The 20324-nt window shown below is 39.1% G+C and overlaps 3 protein-coding genes across 3 annotated transcripts; 2 read left to right on the forward strand and 1 right to left on the reverse strand.

The window, feature by feature from the left end:
* On the forward strand, positions 1 to 3479 carry LOC126629550 (uncharacterized). The gene is made up of 8 exons (XM_050299629.1): positions 1 to 571; positions 1286 to 1433; positions 1542 to 1692; positions 1853 to 1978; positions 2070 to 2150; positions 2269 to 2461; positions 2541 to 2811; positions 2967 to 3479. The coding sequence occupies exons 1-8, from the start codon at positions 368 to 370 to the stop codon at positions 3227 to 3229; spliced, it is 1437 nt and encodes a 478-aa protein (XP_050155586.1). The 5' UTR covers positions 1 to 367; the 3' UTR covers positions 3230 to 3479.
* A 2992-nt stretch (positions 3480 to 6471) lies between these two features.
* Positions 6472 to 11896, forward strand: LOC126628840 (COP1-interacting protein 7-like). The gene is made up of 9 exons (XM_050298694.1): positions 6472 to 6740; positions 7348 to 7455; positions 7761 to 7946; positions 8105 to 8216; positions 8312 to 8346; positions 8424 to 8576; positions 8708 to 11130; positions 11248 to 11337; positions 11487 to 11896. Exons 2-9 carry the CDS (start codon positions 7385 to 7387, stop codon positions 11555 to 11557), a joined length of 3141 nt encoding a protein of 1046 aa, XP_050154651.1. The 5' UTR covers positions 6472 to 6740; positions 7348 to 7384; the 3' UTR covers positions 11558 to 11896.
* A 477-nt stretch (positions 11897 to 12373) lies between these two features.
* LOC126628841 (uncharacterized) lies at positions 12374 to 17962 on the reverse strand. Its single transcript, XM_050298695.1, has 15 exons — positions 17695 to 17962; positions 17456 to 17590; positions 17271 to 17354; positions 17092 to 17163; positions 16753 to 16951; positions 16070 to 16188; positions 15434 to 15826; positions 15192 to 15326; positions 14599 to 14736; positions 14183 to 14338; positions 13736 to 13975; positions 13457 to 13617; positions 13239 to 13353; positions 12986 to 13066; positions 12374 to 12760 (listed from the first exon to the last, which is right to left on the reverse strand). Exons 1-15 carry the CDS (start codon positions 17821 to 17823, stop codon positions 12533 to 12535), a joined length of 2385 nt encoding a protein of 794 aa, XP_050154652.1. The 5' UTR covers positions 17824 to 17962; the 3' UTR covers positions 12374 to 12532.
* Positions 17963 to 20324: the final 2362 nt, after the last annotated feature.

Genomic DNA, 20324 nt, shown 5'->3' on the forward strand with positions numbered 1-20324 from the left:
GAGAGATTTTTGAAAATGGATCGGAGCTAGAAACACTCCAACATCCCCAATCCGAGTCCGACAATAAAAATCTCCTTCTCCGTCACAGAGCTCGACCTCCGAGTGCTCCGCGTAGCGAGAGATAGAGGGAGACGACGCCGTTTTGTCTCTGAAATTGGGGTTGTGTGTGGGTGTCTCTGCAGCTAAAACCCTAGAACTGTTTTGATTTTCCTCCCGAATTCGATTTCTCTGAGTTTTTAGGGTTTATGCGATGCTGCAAAAGGTCAGAAATTGGGTAATTAGTGAGGAATTGGAGGAGTAGGTATGTGTTGCTATTTGGTTCTAGGTTTGAAGTGAGTTTATTGGGCTTTTTCTGTGAGAGAAATTGATGGAAGGGGGAAGGAGAATCTCGGCGAGTCCTCGGCCTTGCAACGGTAGGAGGGTGGTGGCGAAGAAACGACCTCGTATTGGGGGGGTTGATGGGTTCGTCAACAGCGTTAAGAAGCTACAGAGGCGCGAAATCAGCTCCAAGCGCGACCGTGCCTTCACTATGAGCGATGCCCAAGAGAGGTTTCGCAATATCCGCCTCCAGGTACTATTTATTTTTTGAATTTATTTATTTAATCGAAGGAAAGCTTCGGGCTTTGATGCTTGTTTACCTCATCTGCTTGGTTCGATGGTTTCCATTTAATTCAAAAACCAAAGTTAAGTAATGGGATTTTGTTGTTAAATTATTAGGATGCTAGATCTTCTCACAAAAACTTGAAAAAAAGGGGATTTTATTATGAATTATTTGCATTTTTAGTTTAATTTTGATTTATCTTTCTGTTAGCTGTTGAGAAATGGATGATTACTTTGTCAATTCCCCTACCAGAAAATCCCCCGTAGCGTTACTTCTGGGTGTTAGGAGCATTCAGTGGAATTCAATCAACATAAACATGCTTATGCTTCTGATTTCGTGAGTGTGTGATTGTTTTCGTTAATACTTCCTGTTAAGTTTGCGCAAATATGTCTTTTATCCTCGTGAGGTTCTTACCATCAAATTGGTAGTACACGTTCGGAGTCCATGCCATGTTACTAATGCCAACATTTGAAAGCATGCTGTATAATAAAGCCTAGATGCAATGATGCAGTAAGAAAGTTTTGAGTTTCAAGATTGGAGATTTGAATTTGTGCAGTCAAGCTATTGTGTACGCATGCTCTCTTCAATTTTGAATTGTGTGGAAGGATTTTTTTTTTCCACTTGTGATGTTAATGTGTGTCTGCAATACCTAATTTCTGCTTGTCATGATATTTGGATGTATAGGAGGAATATGATACGCATGATCCTAAGGGTCATTGTGCCATGGTTCTGCCTTTCCTGCGAAAGAGGTCCAAAATTATTGAAATTGTAGCAGCACGTGACATCGTGTTTGCCCTCGCACAATCAGGTGTTTGTGCAGCATTTAGCCGAGGTAGTAGCTGTATTATCTGTATTTCTGAACTTATATTGCATGCACTAATCTTATTACGTATAAATATTCAATGAAGGGAATATGTAATGTTTATATTGTTTTATGCAGAAACCAACCAGAGAATATGCTTTCTGAATGTCAGTCCTGATGAAGTGATAAGAAGCTTGTTTTATAATAAAAACAATGACTCACTTATCACCGTTTCGGTTTATGCCTCAGACAACTTCAGTTCTTTGAAATGCAGAAGCACAAGGATTGAGTACGTATCGACCTTCCCCCTCCCCTACATATCGACCTCCCCCCTCCCCTCCAGACACAAAAAAAAAAAAAAAATTCAAAAGAAACAGCTGTGTAGTTGTCCAATTTACATCATCTTCTTTTATTTCTTTCTGAACGCACTATAAAATTATATGATCCAGATACATAAGAAGGGGTAAACCAGATGCTGGATTTGCTCTTTTTGAATCCGAGTCACTGAAATGGCCTGGTTTTGTAGAGTTTGATGATGTAAATGGGAAGGTTCTTACTTATTCTGCACAGGATAGGTAAATAGTCTGTCTTATTGGTATACCTTTCTAATACACTGTTGTCTTCTTGATTTGATTAACCTTCCTTTTGCTTCCATTTTATTATCAGTATATACAAGGTGTTTGATCTGAAAAACTACACAATGTTGTACTCCATATCGGATAAGAATGTCCAAGAGATTAAGATCAGGTAGTTCGCATGCCTCCTTAAACAGTGTGTCCGTTTTGTATTTGTTATTCTTTTGTTATTGCTAGTGGACATTTGTGTCGCTTATGATTTCCAATTTTTCTTTTGTTTGTTGTCATAGCCCTGGGATCATGCTGTTGATTTTTACTAAAGCTAGTAGCCATGTTCCTCTTAAGATTCTGTCTATAGAGGATGGTACTGTCCTTAAATCCTTTAACCATCTCCTTCATCGGAATAAGAAGGTGGATTTCATCGAACAGTTCAACGAAAAGCTTCTTGTAAAGCAAGAAAATGAGAACCTTCAAATTCTTGATGTGAGAACTTCTTGATATCTTGCAGAAGTACTATAATTTATTCATTTGGATTTGTACGTCTGACTGCTATTATCTGTAGGTTCGCAATTTTGAGATGACAGAAGTAAGCAGAACTCAATTCATGACACCATCAGCCTTCATATTTCTGTATGAGAATCAGTTATTCCTGACGTTTCGGAATCGAACCGTGGCTGTTTGGAACTTTAGAGGAGAACTTGTGACTTCGTTTGAGGATCATCTTTTGTGGCATCCCGACTGCAATACCAATAACATATACATTACGAGTGACCAGGATCTTATCATTTCTTACTGCAAGGCCGATTCTGACGATCCATTATCTGAAGGAAATGGTAACATAGTTTTCTTCCTTTACTTCTAGTCTTCTATCCAATTTGATCTTCGACTATCCACCACAGGGATCACCTTCAGGGATCTCATTGGATGGAGAATCCTTTCTGTAACAGTTGTTTTGTATCTGAAACGGTGTTTGCATCTATATTTGCAGCTGGATCCATAAATATCAGCAATATCTTGACTGGAAAATGCCTTGCTAAGATAAGAGCAACCAACAACGCTGAAAAAGAATGCACTTGTAGTGGTGAGTCTTGTGGTAGCAGTTGCAATTCGAAGAAGCGGGCCCTTTCATCCCGAATTAGGAGTACAGTTGCAGAAGCCTTGGAAGACATTACTGCTCTCTTCTACGACGAAGAGCGCAACGAGATTTACACGGGCAATAGGCTCGGTCTAGTTCACGTATGGTCTAACTAATGGTTCTCCGAGTTTATTCTCCATGTCCATTAGATTCTTTCTTGGTCTTCTAGATGGTTGAATCGATCGCGCTGCCCCCCCCACCGCAACGACTCCCTAGAACTGTACCATTAGTTTGCTCTTGTACCATCAATCCCTTTGTGTTGCCTGAAATCCGAATTCGTTCCTTGTGTCTGTGTTGAGCTTGAGAACTTATTTTATAGCGACTCTTTCATGGTGGTGTAATATAAATGTAGAATTGAGTTTGCCATTTTTTTTCCCTTTTAACTGCACTCTTTTTACAACAATTATTGTTACAATAGTGGAGCTGGAAATGTTAGGAAGTGGAATTGGTGGGACAGAGATTCACTCGGGTCACTCAAATTGAATTTAACGGTCCATAATAATTCAATTCGTTAGCTCATCTCGCACAAACCAGAGGCACATATTTCTCTCCACACAAACTTAGGGTTCGGATTTCCTCGTCTTTAAGAATCGGACTTTAGAGTCAAGGGTGATCCAAATTTGAATTGGTGTGACCACATGGAACAGCTAGCTCAATTTTTTTCTTACCTTTTTCTGAAAGGAATAAAGTGGGAACTGGTGTGTGAAGAATACTTTACATGGATTAGAAGGCTCGCAATATCTACCATTCGTGCATCACATGGAAATACCAAAGGCATGAGTGGATCGGCACCTTTACGATTTGCCAACCTTCGATCCCTTTGTCAAGCTCGTGCTGCTTCTGCAGCACCACTCAATTGTAACAATTTAGGGGGCCGTTTGCCACGACTTTCGTAGGAAGCACTTCTGTTTGTAAGAGTTTTTGTTGAAAGCATGCCAGAAATTAATTATTTAAAAAAATATCTTGAAAATGCTTCATGAAGATGCATGATCAGTGATGGATTTAAGATTTGAACTTGGGGGTCTTAATGTTAAATATCCAAGATTTTTAGATGGAAACATAGTGCAAAATGCGCAACCAAATTTCAATTTATTCACAGAGATATTTCATCAAACACTTAGTGGGCTTGTTGTTGTCAGTTGAACCATATTGGACATATGTCAATAGATATCAACATTTGCTAAAACAATCTAATAAGTGCTTTCGAGTACCGCTGAGATATATATAGCAAGGGTTACATCAAACACTTGGTAAGCACAAGAGGATCCGTGCCGTACATTTGGAGGATCTTCAGAAAGCCTTCACATGATTATTTCCTTGCCTCTGGGTGCTCATGGGACCACCTTGGTCCCCATGTGTATCCGCCCTTGTGCATGACCAATTTAAAAGTGCTTATCTAAAAGCATTTCTGCTCAAAAGCGATTTCAGTAAAAGCAGTTTTATTAAAAGCACATTAATACTTTTAACCTAAAAGCATTTAAGAACACATTTAATTGTTTTGAAGAAACACTTCCAAAGAGTATTGTCATCACATAAACTAGTATTTGCAAGTGCTTTTAAATTTTTATGTCAAACGGTGAGGACCTACCGGTGTCCTTGTGCTGCAACTATATGCACACTTCCACTGGCTGTGCGTGACAACATACAAGACAATATTTCGCAAGATATGATGAGAATATAGGAAGAGGGGAATGAGATTTAATAATGCTTATGGGAATCGTAGTTGTTTCGTCTTGTATGTTGGATCTTAATGGGCACCAAACCAACATATAAAATTTCTTTCGTTTTGGAATTTGGAAACGACCTCTTTTGTTGTTGTCCTTAAATTTGTTGAGCAACACGACACGAGCATGTGATAGGAGAATGAGTAATGCTATTCACATCTATTTTTTATTTTTCGGTTGATTTTATACACTTTATTTAATTTAACGGTTGAAAATTAAAAAAAAATGCGTAAAAAGTAGTGTGTGTTTAACACAACTATCTGATAATAACAAAACTGTTGCTTTTAGAATTTCAAACTCAAAAGTCACAAAAACTATTACATTACTCATTTTCACTTTATTTTCTGTCTTTATAATTATTGTGTTTTTAGTAATAATTAAAATAACAAAAAATGATATTGGTTAGAAAATTAACGTTAAATTGTCAAGTGATAGACTCTCTCAAAAGTGATACTCTACATCGACTCTCGTCACCTCATGTTTTTTTGCATAATATTTTATAATGTTTGCACGAGAATTCACGTTAAACTGTGAGGTGTCAAAGAGTTCATGAATAGTCTCACTTCTAAGAGAATTCCCTTAACGGTCCACTAGTTTAGTATGGCTTGCAATCAAGTCCTAATCATAAAATCCATATATAATGTCAGGGAAAACTAATGAAAATGGTTTGAAAACTTTGAGTTTTAACGATAAGAACAAAATTAAGGGTAAAGTGAATAATACCAGGATTGACTTTTTAGTGTAAAAATATGATTTTTCATTAAAATGAACAGTACCGAGAGCTTTTCGTTAAAGTTCTTTATATGTATTAATACATGAAATCCAATGGGGTAGTATGCAACGACCACGTGGGGGTGGCGCCTTATCTCTCTAAAACATTTTTGTGATTAACCCAAAATTAACCACCATCTAACTTTTTTTTAGCAATTTTGGAACACTTGCTTGCTAAATAAATAAGATTACAAGATTAAAAGATGACGTTGTTATTTAAACCACATTTACTGATCCAATTTTTTTTTTTTTGTTGAAGATTGACCGCATGGTTGTTCACTCTTTTAATACATGTAGGTCCGACATATACACAGATGAAACTTAGCTCACTTTGTATAAAATGGTAGTCAACGATTTATATGGTACAAGTACATTGCAACTATGATGTATGAACACACGTCGTTATATTGTCAGTAGACTTCGCCACAATAACATTTACCAATATCATAAACGTCTTACAACGAGTGTTTACGATATCGTATCGGTGGAAATATTGATATCCGTTTCCTTCTATGAAAACGATAGAAATTTGTTCAAAAACGTGAAAATTTAAATGAAGCTTTAGGGAGTATTATATGATACTTTGTCGATATTTAACTGATATGTTTAAAATATTAATGAAAACTGTCAATTTTAACTAAAATTTGAGAATTTCCCCGATGCAGAGTTAGACCTCACTCCCTTCCATATGTTTTTTTTTTCTGGCATTTTTTACAAAAATATCAATCGTATCGAAGAAATCTCAAACACTACCTCGAACTCACCTTGTTACTAAAAATTAAACATGCTCGAAACTGAAATGACAGTGACTTAAGTGAAAAAGGAAACAAACTTGCGGGGATAAAAAAACATGCCAATGAGGAAAAGAAAACGCGCAGAGAAAAAGGAGGTGGAGGGAGGGAGGTGAGAGCGTGAGAAGTAGGCGAGTGGAGGACAAGTATACTCTCCAGCATCCACACAAAGCTATCAACGCGGTGGCTTTTCTCTTATTCTTCAGTCTACAAGTCTAGTGTGTGTTGCTCCTCGGTCTTCTTCTTCCTCCTCCTCCTGCATGTGCATTTCGCCATTGGAGCTCTCAGTCTCTCACTCGCACACGCACTCGCACTCGCTTGCAGATCTCTCAGGCTAAAAGGTAAGCATTGCATCTGCATTTTGGTTACTATTTTGATTGAATCTCTGTGTTTTTTGTTTGATTTGGATTCGAATCAATGCACTGCGAATGAATCGAATGTTTTTTAGATTGTTGGCGAGATTAGCATTGACTGATTTGGTTGTTTGTTATGCTGAGATATAGGGGAGGACTTTCATTTTCCTAGATCTGCATTTCCAAAATTTCAAATGCTGACTTTTCTTTTAGTAAATGAAATGCTCAAGTTTCAGCTGAATTTCGATCGAAAAAGAAAAATTTTCAGCTGAATCTGGGTTTTCAGTGACTTTGTTGAGCAATGGTTTATATATTTTCTGTAAATTTTGATGTGGATAAGTAAATCTGAGACTGTGATTGCATTTGCGAGAGAGAGAGACTGAGAACGATGTTTTGAATTTCGGGTTGTCGGTGTGCCTACCGGATTAAATTCTCTTAGAAACTGCACTTGTTGCAGCATAAAACTTACCACTTTTTAGCAGCCTGGGCACACACTCTTTACCTCTACTCAGTCAAAGGTCACTCTAGTTATTTGTCATTTTTGTTGTTTGTTTTGGGTTTTACCTAAAATCTGTTTCCCTCTTTTGCCATACAGGTTGCTCTACTTGGGTTCAGTTGTAAGCGCATTGAGAATGGATGCGAAAATTGATGCCAATGCATCCTTGGACTACGCTGAATTTCAGATTTTTCCATCCCAGAACAGGTTAGGTTTTCGCCTTTTGGTAAATTTTGTTCTTTTAAGGGCATGTGCTTTCTCTTTTGTTGTATTGGATTATAAAATTTATTCTTTCTGTATATACTACACTAAGTGCATTATCAAAATTGCAACAAATATTACGAAACCTTTGATCATCACTTTAACTAGAATGAGTCTTTGGAGATAGGATTTGATAAAAAATTCAAGATATCCATGAAACCTATCAATCGATAGAAAGATATGTATAATTACCTGTTGGTGATTCCAATTGTTTCTAGTTTGCTTCGCTAATGTGTTGAGGGATGCTCTAGGTATGAGGCGCTTGTTTCCAGTGATGGAGAAGTAGAAAAGTTAGCAGGCGGGACGCTAGAGCCACTGTTGCCACATTTACCAGAAGTAAATGAATTGCATCGGAAGGGAACGAATGCCAGCCTGACACTTCGACTTCCTAAAAGCCTGCATGGTGCAGCCTGGTTCACGAAGTTGACTTTCACCAGGTTTTAAACACACAAGTGTTTCATTTTTCTTGTCTTTTTACCTTCAGTTTATAATAAAGACTTGTAATAATTCCTACCACTACAATTCTTTTAACTGTTCACTTTTGGAAATTATCCATTTTATTTCCTGATTCACAAATTGTTTTATTTCATCACAGATTCCTGCAAATTACTGGTTCACCAGAAATAATGCATACCATTACTGCTACCGAAGAAGAAATATCTCAACTGGAAGAAGCCAGAAAGTTTCATGTTTCTTTATATGGCCAGGTCCCTTCTCCCTTCTTTCAAGATTGATGTTTGAATGTATGGTTTAATAACTATTCTGTTATCCGGTAACGAAGGTGTGTGATTTTTGTCAACAGTCTGAAGCTGAGATTGCATCATCAGATGCTTCAAAGTAAGTCCTTTTAATTCTTCATTTGAAATTTCATTTGAGTTGCATCAGCCTGACGCTATAGGAATTTGTGCTGTCAGGAACGAACTTTTGCGGGCTTTGGACTTGAGGCTCACAGCACTAAAAAGGGAATTAACTACCGCTATTGAAAAGGCTTCTCATTCCTCGTTCAACTCTAAAGAGATTTCAAATTTAGCAAACTTTTCTCAACATTTTGGAACAACAGATTTCAGGTAAGGTAGTCACTTAGATTGATAGAAAGTGCACAGGTATTTTAGCTTCCTAGTTGCTCTGAAAGAATCCGTTGTTTGAAGATTTATCTGCTAAATTTTCTTACATAGGCAGTACTGTGGTGAAAATGCAGGAACGCTCTGTTCAAGATTTTAGAACAGTATCAACAAAGCAAGAGTGGTGATCCTCAAAATGATGACAAGTGCGGCAATTTTGGAATTGCGAATGTTGATAAGACAGATGGAAGTGCTCAGATATCAAAGCCCATGAATTTTGATACGCCAGTAAAATATAGTGTTTCACCTGCAAAAGCTGCCCTGGTTGAGCGACAGAGTTCAACTGAAAGCGGGGAGTCATCTGAGTCAAGTGATGGGGAGCAAACATCTGCAGAAAGAAGTCGGAGTCTCATGAGAAGTGCCACACCTAGAAGGTCAGCATCTCCAATGCGGAGGATTCAAATAGGGAGAACTGGATCGCGCAGAGCCGCTGCATTAACCATTAAAAGCCTCAATTACTTTCCTTCTAGGGAAAAGCCTTTTTCTGAAGAGGGTGAACCTGAACAATCAAATAAGAAATCTGAGAGCAATGCACTCAGGATGAGTGTTCAAGATGCAATTAGTCTTTTCGAAAGCAAACAAAGAGATCAGGCTGCTGCAGATGCTCAAAAAAGGAGCTCGTTAACAAATATCTCTACGAGCACAAATAAAGCTGTATTAAGAAGGTGGAATTCAAGTTTGGGGGAAGCTTCCACCCAATGCCAATCTGAAATTGTCTCTGGAGACCGTGTTCCAATAACTTCCAATGATATACCAAATGATGAGATGCCAACATCTTCAGAAGAAGTGAAACCAGAGTCTGATCTTTTACCCACAGATCAAAGTACTATTGAAGCTCCTAAACCTGCAGTTAACGAAGGAAATTTTGAGAAAAAATTATCTAGTCCAATTGATAATGAAGCAGACTCTAATGTAACTCCGGGAGAGAAAAGTAATAAAAAATCAACAGCATCAATGGAATGGACTCGAGAAAGGGAAGCAGAATTGAACCGAATGCTGATGAAAATGATGGAAAGTAAGCCTATTAAGCCTGTGAAGCCTGTTAAGCCTGTGAAGCCTGTTAAATCTACAAAGCCTCAAGCTACCAGAAATCAAAGCCTTCCTTCTGAACAGAGAGGTGGCTTTTATGACCACTACAAGGAGAAGAGAGATGAAAAACTACGAGGTGAGAATTCTAGAAAGCGAGCGGAGAAAGAAGAACAATTCAAAGCCATGCAACGAATTCTTGATGAAAGGAAAGCTGAAATGTCCTCTACAAAGGCGAATGATATTGATAAAAAAAGTGTTATGCAGAAGCCCCAAAAATCAGTTGGAAAAGTATCTCAGCCTGCAAATCCTAGAAAGGAAAATGCAAAACCTTCTGTTACAAAGAAGGCTTCACCTAGAACATCACCCTTGCCTGCTACACGCAAGTCATGGCCATCGACACCAACACCGAGAGCCACAGGGGCATCGCCAGCTAGAACTCCAGTTGGGGTCTCTTCTACCAGCACTACCCCTACCCGTCAAAAACCCAAGCCAACACCACCCAGCACTAAAGTGGAAAGACCCCTGCAGCGACAGAGGAATGTGAAGGAATCTGTGAGTACTAATGACAGGAGCTCAAAGGGAGTGAATGAGAAGCAGCAGCAAGCAGTGAAAAAGAGTGGTAAAACAACAAAACCCAAAGTAGTGACAACCTCTGGTGATTATTCTGATATAATTCCAGCAAAGCACAGCAAGGTGACCAAGAAAAGCAGTGTAGTTCCAGTGGAATCAAAACCATTTCTTCGGAAGGGTTCTCGAACGAGCCCTGGTGTTGGTCCCGTTGTTAACAAGACAAGAACTTCTCCTCAGTCGGAGGAATCTTTGGGAAACAGCACAAATATGATTGAGACTCAAGAGGATGAGGTAATTTGTAGTGCCTCTGATCCTGTGAGTCAGCATCAAGAGCCCGATGTTGTGTCAGTCGGCCTTTCAAATGATGCTGTGGAACCAGAAGCTCTGGTAAATGATAGCCTGACATGTAGTGAGACACAACATGTTGAACCAGTTTCTCCTGATCGTAATGATGACTTAAAAAATGTTGCAGAATCGTCATTGCAAGTTCAAGCTGAAGAAGAATCAACCATCTCCCCAAGTGCTTGGGTGGAAATAGAGGAGCATCAGGCCATGTCCCCTGGTAACAACGGCTCATCTCAAGTAACTACTTCAGCCAATGTTGCACCAGCTGGACTGTCAAGTCCTCGTGTCCGTCATTCTTTGTCCCAGATGCTGCAAGAAGAAATTAACGGACCAGATAATATTGAGTGGGGAAATGCTGAAAATCCTCCTGCCATTGTGTTCCAAAAGGATGCCCCAAAAGGACTGAAGAGGCTCTTAAAATTTGCTCGGAAGAGCAAGGGAGATGGTAATTTGACTGATTGGTCTAGTCCGCCAGTTTTCTCTGAAGGAGAGGATGATGTTGACAGTGTACTCAGAAAGGCTTCGCTTCATACAAGGAACTATGAACCATACTCTAGTAAGTTTCCTATTTAACAAAAGCAGATTGTATTTCATATTGTAGTTGTGAAAAGTTAGATGTTTGGATGTTCATCTTGTTCCTCATGCTATTAACATTTTGGATTTGTGCATGCAGCTCAATCAAATATTAGCAGATTCGACAATCAGAGTTCTTCACATAAGTCACAAGAGAACCGTGACGCAGCTGCAGGACCTGCAACTAAAGGTTGTCTTCCCACACGACTAGAGTATACACAGTATCGTTTTCTTTGATTTTTTTTTCCTGCAAATTTTTCTACACCTACATGCAGAATTTCATCACGCCAATTCTAATTCGCTTAATAAGATTCCAACACTACTATCTTTGTGTTTCAGCTGCAACAAGGTCATTCTTCTCTCTTTCAGCGTTTAGAGGCAGCAAACCAAATGAAATGAAGTTTCGCTAATCCTAGAGGCGCATGTGGAGTACTGGAGTCGGATTCTGCGAAACTTTCAAGTTTTCGTTCACTGTCGTTGTAGCATACTAGCATGCATGATGCATTCATCCCTATACTTCTGGCATTTCTTTTCACTTCTTTTCTCGTCGTAGTACTGTGTTGCCGGGTCTTTGTACATGCTATATGCCCTTGTTCTGTTGTTCTCAGAGATTTAAACAGAGCTCTTGTTCTTAAACCTTATGTTTCGGATGTCAAAGCGACTACAGATCGCTACATTGGCATCAATACGAATGCTTTGCGTATATTGTCATCAATACGAATGGTTTGTGACAGAGGATGTCTGTTTCCTAAATTCTTTACAAAATTACATAGACAAATGCTGTCTTAGTCTTCATTATTTGCGTCGCACGCCATTTTGCTTGTTCCATAACCACCCGAATTACGAAGAGCACGTCATTTACCAGTTTTCTCTAGGGGATTTTTGTGCGTGCGGACAATCCTTGCGCCCAAGAATTTATCTACACGTGTGGTCGGGAAATTCTTGGGTGCGGAGGTCAACCACACGCACCACCCCATCCTCTTGTATTTTGATCCTACCCACCCCCGGTCACACCAACTTGCGTCTAGCGCGGCGTCCAGACTGAAGAATTTCTCGTACATGCTGGGAAAAATATCACAGTTGCAACCTAATACCATATCCAAATCTTATCCAAGTAGATCCCGGTTGCAACCTCACATCTTGTTTCACGTAGATGGCGGCTTATGAATCGAAAGAGACGATGCAAAACGAATGCTAATTCGTGCAACAATGTCGAGAGGTGCCGAGACTCAAACATAAATTATACATCGAAACTGATCAGGTTATATCTACATGTAGTATTCTCAACAGTTTTTAAAAGTTAATCAGTCTGATGAGTTAGATATTGCAACAGAATCAGGGAAGTTGGTCCTTACAAGAACAGGAGATCAGACAGAATCATGTTTTCATGTGAGTTGGTCCTCCAAAGAACTGATGTGCTTCTCCCTCCTCAGAAATCGAAGGTACGGGAAAATCACGTACGTATGAGACCCATAATAACATGAAAATATTTGATACAGTCGGTTTATGCTGTCCGCGGCAGCACGGTCACCCAAGGATAACTGAAGAGATGAGAGCTTCACAAGTTCATATCCAATGACAATGTGATTAGGGTTATAGAGCTTCTCCAGGATCTGCCAATTGCCAGCGCGAACATGAAAACGTAATTTGGAATTATGCAAAAGAAATATACACCAAGTGACTAGTGAGATATTTTTATAAAAACCAAAGAAGATCATGCTTCGTTTTAATTCACAAATTACTATCTATGAATACATATCCTTGCAGAAACTTAGATCTAATCAACACTAATGCAAAAAGTTCAAGATGATATGGCTTGTGTATGACAAGAATTTTACCTCGATTGATGCTTTGCAATGTTCCATTGCGGGTTGCAACTCTCCAACCAAACAAAATGCCTGCGCAAGATTGTCTTCTGCCTGCAAATGTCAAATTATTTTAGTTAACCGTATACAAATGAAAGTTGCACATTCAAATGATATGAACAATGGCCAAGTAGCTCCTCAGATAAAAACGTAGAGTTAAAGATCGTAATGATTTTTGTGATGATAAATTTCTAAGATTCGAAAGTAAAGGGTGGTCAGAACTCACTTCTGCAATGCTCCTGTTATATGCAAAAAATGTTGATCTCAGCAGACCAAGAGAACTTAAAGCATCCAAAAGTACTGTACTAGAAACATCTTGTGAGACTATTGCATCCCGTAATCTGTCAAGAAAACAGTCAATACTCCAGCATGCAAAATGAACATAGAGAATAGGCACTCCGGTAATTTGGAAAGATAAGAACCACTTTTCAGACAGTGTTATACCTTCTGATGCGCGTCCGAGCTTTATCTGCAGCTGCAGAGGAAGATTCCACATCACGATAAGAACCACATTTTAAACAAAAGCCCGGATTAATGTCGAAAACATTATTGGGTTGCACATGAGGAGCCAGTTTATTGATCTCATCAGTATTGAACTCTTCAACCTGTACGAACATAAATGAAAATTAATAACAAAAAAAATTCAGTGAAGGACCACAGGAAAAGAACGGAAAGTGACTTGGGAGATCATACATTCTTGGGATATATAGTTATTTACAATACCTGAAGATGAGGCTCCACACTACTAGTGCTGACGATACGGGGCAAATACTTAAGTTTCTCTCTTTCAATGTTAACAACACCGCTATCCAAGACTATGCCGGGACAATTTGGTTTGACACAGTGAAAACCATTTAGGGCTAGGTTGGAAAAGTTCACATTTAAACAACCCCTACACTGACATCGAAATGAGTACTCATCTTCCAGAAACTTGACACGGTCCTTACAGTCCCACTGCCCAACCTGTATAAACAAAACTTAGTTTATAGTAAGAACAGAAATTTAGTGTTTCACCATGTAGAAGGGGCCCTTCGGAAGGGCTACCTGCATTGATACATATACAGCTCCTTCATTGTCAAGATTCAATATCACCATAGCATTTCATGGAAGAACATCATAATCTTATTCCATATTAGAAAAACTGAACAATATAATAGTAACTGGGCATACCTGTGGACCATATGAAAATTCCAAAGGAACCCCCGATGTGACAAATTCTGTTGTTCGTATAAAGAGAGTGCGTGAAAGGAAATATGCATGGATGTTTGGCCGACAAGAATGGTTGAACAGACTTCCAGATATATAGATTGCTTGACCTACTTTGACCTATATAAGTTGCAAAAATAATGTTGCAGATAGATCAGAGGGCATAATATTTATGAATTGAGGTTTGATGTACATAAACAGATCAACTGATCAACACAAGCATCTTTTACATAGATTATCACAAGTGTCAAAAATGAAAATTGCCACTTAATAAAGATCATTCAACGCAAGAGCAGTGAACAAGGATGGCAAGGATTGTCAGGAAAAGAGGAGAAACAAACAAGAACAAATAAAAACAAAAGCATACCATAAATGCGAACCTGTTCCATGTTACTAGTTAGACCTTCTCCCCAAGGTGTAAGCTTTCCAAATTGATCTTCTAACCCATGATGATCAATGGATTTCATACGAACAATTGTCATAGAGTTCACCCTAATTTGGGATATAAGTATGACAATCTGCAACAACAGGGGAATGGAACCTCATATAACAGATGACAATCAAGACGTGACATATAAATCCTTTTGAGATATAGATAGTCTAAGTATTTACAGGTCGTACCCAGTGCACAAGGCTCCCGCTTTACGCAGGGTCTGGGAGAGGTGAATGTCGGCTAGCCTTACCCCCATTTTATGGAGAGGCTGCTCCCAAGTCTTGAACCCGAGACCTACTGCTCATGGGCGAAGGCACTTGCCATCGCACCAAGTGCGACCTCTTAGTCTAAGTATTTACAGATGTCAAAAAAAAAAAAAGTTCAATATTTATTACAATCTCTGAAATGATAACATAATTTGGTGATGATAGCAATGAACATATTTAGGATCTGCACGTGCACCTTGCATTTATGAGAGCATTGGGTTTGTACGTGTGTGCGTGTGTGAGTGAGAGAGAGACTGAGAGATAGAGAGGTGACCTGTGAAATAGAGAGCCCATTTATTGGTAATTCAAAACCATCGGAATGTTGAAGACAGTATAATAATACAGCAGAATATATATGTAATTCCAATTTCGTTTCTGGAGGCATTTTCGAATAATGATGAGAAAGATCCTGTGAGAAAAAATAGAGGTCATTAGCTACAAGTAAAATCTATTCATGAGATAGTGATAAGATAAATTGAAATGAAAGTTAGTAGACAATATAATAAGTATATGTACCGAAATTTCACTAAGATGAAAAGTATCAGTGGAACCTCTTCTTTTGATTACAGACTTTACTAGCACTCGGCCAGCCAAAACTATCTCTGATGGCAATACTGCTGGCCAGTGTACACGTTTACATTCATGTTTATGTTCAGGAATGTGCTCAGTATCTGTTTCAGATTCAACATTTAAAGTGGTATCTACAATGTACTTTTCAAGATTGGCTGACAGATTTTCAAGAATGTTTTGATTGCTTGGGTAATCCCAGCACATTTTTCCTCCTGCTTGTATACGGCATTTCTGGGAGCAATACAATGGTATTGAACACGATGTACATGGGACTTTATCCGCTGGTAGCTCATTCAGGCAGTAGTGGCAGTGAGTTTCTCGACAAGGCTTTAATATTATCTGCAAAAAACAAGGCCAAAATTTCATCCATCAGTATGGCACAGAAATGCGCCAATCCCTCTCTTTTGGAAGGGAAGAGAAGACAAGGCAGTGGACCACACCACAAATATAGCTTAAGGATTCAAGAAAAGCTGAATAAAAAGGAAATCTACTTGGACTGAAACACTAAAATCTAAAATTAAAGGAAATTAACAAGATGGAAAAGTAAATAATAGCAAATATGAAAGAGATGTCAGTTCATACCATTGCAAAAGGGTCTTCTGTATGTACCAAGGAGGCTTGAGGAAGGTCACTGGTTGAAGTCATACCCCTTCCTTTCTCTGGTGTGGTGACACATTGTAATTCCATTTGGCGCAGTTCATCTGATGGATTACAATGTACTTTAATTAGGTCATTAGTACTTGCATCCCCAAGATGAGTTACGACTTGCTTTATTAGAAAGAAAATAACTGTTGCGAAGTTTAACCAGTACAACAGCTGCACAGTCAAAGGTATCTTAGAAAAACTGGAAACCATGTAAAGATTGCATTAAGAGGTTTAATAACAAAAGTACACTAGCAATGAGACCATTGGCCACTGCTACATCCTAACGTAAGTGTGAACAATCCATCAGCTTAAGTGAATATAAAGTAAGAAACACAAATATTATGAAATAACGAATACTCCAAGAGAGTTATATCATTTCAAGCTGTTAGGCGTCAACATGGATTCATATTTGTAGCTTTTGTATGTCTCCAAATTGTTACTTATTCATCTGTTGTTTTAATCACAGGGTTTAGAAAAACGTATAGGGGCCAATCTCGAAAATTATCTTAAGAAACCACGAAATGATTATTCATCAAAAGTGAGCAGTGACTTTCAGTCCAGAGGTCAAAAGATTTGAATATAGTCACATACTTTAATACTTAACAGTGTTAATATCTTACCAAAAATATTTGAGTTATTCTCGTTATCTTGTTCTGATGGAATCGTACTTTTATGCTGATCCGAAATTATCTTCATCTCACTTTCTATCTGTCTCTTTCCACTCATTGACAACTCCAGAACCTTAGCAACATCCAAGTCACAGATTGCATCCTCATAATTTCCGATAGAAGCATTTGCCTTGCCCCTTCTATACCATGCCTGCAGCACACACAACAAATGTAAGTTTGGAAAAACTAGTGCAAGTCCTTTTGTCTCCCTTGTTCTATAGTCACAAAGGCAATAAACTCAAATCCACAATACGAAACATAATGTAGCGCAGCACAATAAAAGCATTTCACCTTTGCATAGTTTGAAGAAGTTTGAAGTGCCCGATTGCAGTCTTGTACACACTCCCTCAGAAGACCCAATTTCTAAAAGAAAACTTATGGCAGTAAGCAATGAAATCTGTCGAAAAGGCTTTGAACTTTTAAGTTTGGTGCATACACAATTACCCACATATCTAAAGAATGAGACATACCTGCAACACAGAAGCCCGATTCGTAAACAAAGTAGCAACCAGATTTCTGTCTTCATCTACATCCATAGGAGCAACTCTCAATGCCTGTGTGCCCCATGCCAATGAAAAATATATACAAACAAACAAACAAATATAGAATTAGCAATGCCTGCTGGTTAGAGAACTAATCTCAAATACAGAAGTACCTGGGTATAGCAATCCAAAGCTTCAGCATAATCACTTCTCAAAAAGCACTTATTGCCCTTTTGCTTCGCCTCCAAAGCTGCTTCTTTGTTCTTTCCACAGAGAGCTACTTCTGGGTCCGCTAAGTCCCTCACCATCTGATAAAATCCCACAAATTCCAATCAACTTCTCATCTGATTTCTTCTGTTCCTGTTTCCTTTTCGAAGCTCGCGAATTTCAGTGTATAAAGATATCGACTTACTTGGTGAAAGGGCTCGAAATGGAGGAGAAAATCGGCTAGAGAAGAGCAGGTTCGAGGAAGATCGTCGGCGGCGCTGGCGGCGATCGATCGCTTTAGGGTTTCTGGAACCAGAGATTTCAGCTTCTCCATGAGAGCGGGTTTTTGAGCTTTGGAACTTCGCCCAACGGCTATTTGCTACCCGCCGCTAAACGGCCACGGCGCTTTTGCTCCGCTTTTCACACACGTGTGAAGCCAGTTTCTTTCTTTTTTTTGGAAATCACACGTGATGGGAAGAAACCACAAAGGCCCTTTGCAACTCCAATAAAAAGTAGGAGTTTCTACTTAAAACTGTTCGTTTGTTGATTCATAGAATTTTGTGTTTATGATTTGAGTCGGTCATAATATAAATCACTTTGTAAGAGCGCCTTTGCCAAAAATAACTAAAAGTAAGTTCGTTTAGTCATCCAATTATATAAAAACATATGAACGGAAATGATAAAAGCATTACGAACCATATGTATTTACTATAATAGGTTGACTAAACCTTAGTTTTAATTCATTTTTTGCAGTGATGATCTTTACAAAGTGATTCATTATATGAATAATTTGTTAGACGAAGTCAAGATCCACGCGTGATTCCCGCGACTTGAGGAATCCTCTTTCAGTTCAAACTGTGATCTTTCTGTTGTCCCTAGTTTATAGGATTTTTCAGTTTCAAATGTTTGTTGTAAGTCAAACGCTGAGCATGTAATCTTTCTGTTTGTATTTTGAAATCTCCTTGTATCTAAGGTTTTCAAACTCTTGCTGTAATCCTGATGCTAATATAAATACATGCATCCCATGTTTAACTGGGTATGCAATTAAAGTGAAAACCCTACGAGTGTTAAAGTTTTTACATGGTATTGAGCCCTACCGTCTAACAACTCGATCCACCCTTTTTTTTCCCACGCTTCCATGGCTGACGGAAATGTCACCTCCTTCCATTCCACTATCACCACCCCTCCTACCACCAATCCCTTCCATCCTTTCTCCACCGTGGTCCATATTAAGCTTGATAGAACCAACTACCCACCGTGGTTGGCTCAAATTCTCCCAATTTTTCGAAGTCGAGATCTGATGGGGTATGTGGATGGTACCTCGGTGTGTCCTCCAAAACACTTGCCCGGTATCACCACTGTCAATCCACAGTATGCTGCATGGGTCCAACAAGATCAAACGATCTTTAGTTGGATAAATGGCTCTTTAATTGCTTCTGTATTGTCTATTGTGGCGAGCAAGAGGACTGCTCGCACCACTTGGGAAGCCTTGGAGCAGAGGTATGCCTCAACATCCCAAAATCGAATTTTGTTCCTGCGAAATGAATTGTTGCAGACCAAGAAAGGTGATCTATCTGTTGCGGATTACCTGGATCGCATGAATGCGATAGCTGATAACCTAGCCCTAGCCGGGCAACCTGTCAATGATGATGAACTTGTACAGATTGTGCTGAACAATCTGGGACCTGCCTTTGAAATGACGGTGAGTGCTGCTCAAGCTCGGGATTCTCCCATTACTTATCCCACACTTGAGGCATTACTGTTGACCACTGAACGCAGAATGGCGGAACAACAAGCTTCCTTGGCTGAGACTGCTCCTGTGAATGCCTTTGTTGCTCGAGGTCGTGGCGGTGGAAGGTCGCGAGGAAATGGGAGAGGTGCGTCTCCATCCAATCGTGGCACTCCATTCAATCACCGAGGTTACAACCCTTGTACCAATAATCAGCGCAACCTGGCAAATGGTGATCGTCCTCCTTGTCCTAGTGAGCGCATTGTTTGCCAAATTTGTTGCAAACCAGGTCATCCTGCCCTTGATTGCTACCAACGAATGAATGCGGCGTATGAAGGTAGGATTCCTACAAAAAAACTCTCAGCTATGACCTTCTCTCCTATTACTCTGAACAAGCAATAACATGGTAATTGGCTTTTGGACACCAGTGCTAATGCACACATCACTCCTGATCTTCAAAATCTCGTCAATCCTAAAGAGTATACTGGTAATGAAGCTGTTGGAGGTGTAGGTAATGATTCTGGCATCACTATTTTGCATTCTGGTTCCAATCAATTATGTACTAAAGCTTGCTCATTTAAATTAAACAATAGTCTCCATTGTCCCACTGCTTCTCAACATATAGTTTATGCCCATAGGTTTACATTAGATAACCGATGCTACCTACTAATATTTCCCTATTTTTTCCTTGTTAAGGACCTCAAGACCCGGAAGACGCTTTTCAGAGGGAGATGTGAAGAATGGGTTATACCCATTTCCAAGTGGCAGTGGACAACTCCAGTATCCAATTTCAGCCTTTGTTGGAGTCCGGTGTTCTGTGAAAAAATGGCATGCACGTCTTGGCTCCATAATTAAGTTTTTAATTTCAAATAAATTGGTACCAATTCATGGTACTTTTGATGTGATCACAGTTTGAACTGAAAGAGGATTCCTCAAGTCGCGGGAATCACGCGTGGATCTTGCCTTCGTCTAACATAATTATGATTATAAACACAAAACTCTGTATTAGAACACACATAATTTTAAGTAGAAGTTTCTGCTCACACTAGCCAAGCATTGTTACTTGCTACTGTGTTCCCTGAAATTAGGAGAGAGAGAGAGAGAGA

Source organism: Malus sylvestris, chromosome 7 (assembly GCF_916048215.2).
Source record: "Malus sylvestris chromosome 7, drMalSylv7.2, whole genome shotgun sequence".
NCBI classification, from domain to species: domain Eukaryota; kingdom Viridiplantae; phylum Streptophyta; class Magnoliopsida; order Rosales; family Rosaceae; genus Malus; species Malus sylvestris.

Excerpts from the sequence above, each read along its gene's own strand:
- LOC126628840 (XM_050298694.1), top strand. The coding sequence starts at position 7,385 with ATGGATGCGAAAATTGATGCCAATGCATCCTTGGACTACGCTGAATTT. Across the intron at positions 8,347-8,423 it reads GCATCATCAGATGCTTCAAA|GAACGAACTTTTGCGGGCTT; the intron begins GTAAGTCCTTTT and ends TTGTGCTGTCAG. Across the intron at positions 8,577-8,707 it reads TTTGGAACAACAGATTTCAG|GAACGCTCTGTTCAAGATTT; the intron begins GTAAGGTAGTCA and ends GTGAAAATGCAG.
- LOC126629550 (XM_050299629.1), top strand. The coding sequence starts at position 368 with ATGGAAGGGGGAAGGAGAATCTCGGCGAGTCCTCGGCCTTGCAACGGT. Across the intron at positions 572-1,285 it reads TTCGCAATATCCGCCTCCAG|GAGGAATATGATACGCATGA; the intron begins GTACTATTTATT and ends TTGGATGTATAG. Across the intron at positions 2,151-2,268 it reads GTCCAAGAGATTAAGATCAG|CCCTGGGATCATGCTGTTGA; the intron begins GTAGTTCGCATG and ends TTGTTGTCATAG.
- LOC126628841 (XM_050298695.1), bottom strand. The coding sequence starts at position 17,823 with ATGGAGAAGCTGAAATCTCTGGTTCCAGAAACCCTAAAGCGATCGATC. Across the intron at positions 14,737-15,191 it reads ATGGGCTCTCTATTTCACAG|ATTGTCATACTTATATCCCA; the intron begins GTCACCTCTCTA and ends CTGTTGTTGCAG. Across the intron at positions 13,354-13,456 it reads GCTCGGACGCGCATCAGAAG|ATTACGGGATGCAATAGTCT; the intron begins GTATAACACTGT and ends TTTTCTTGACAG.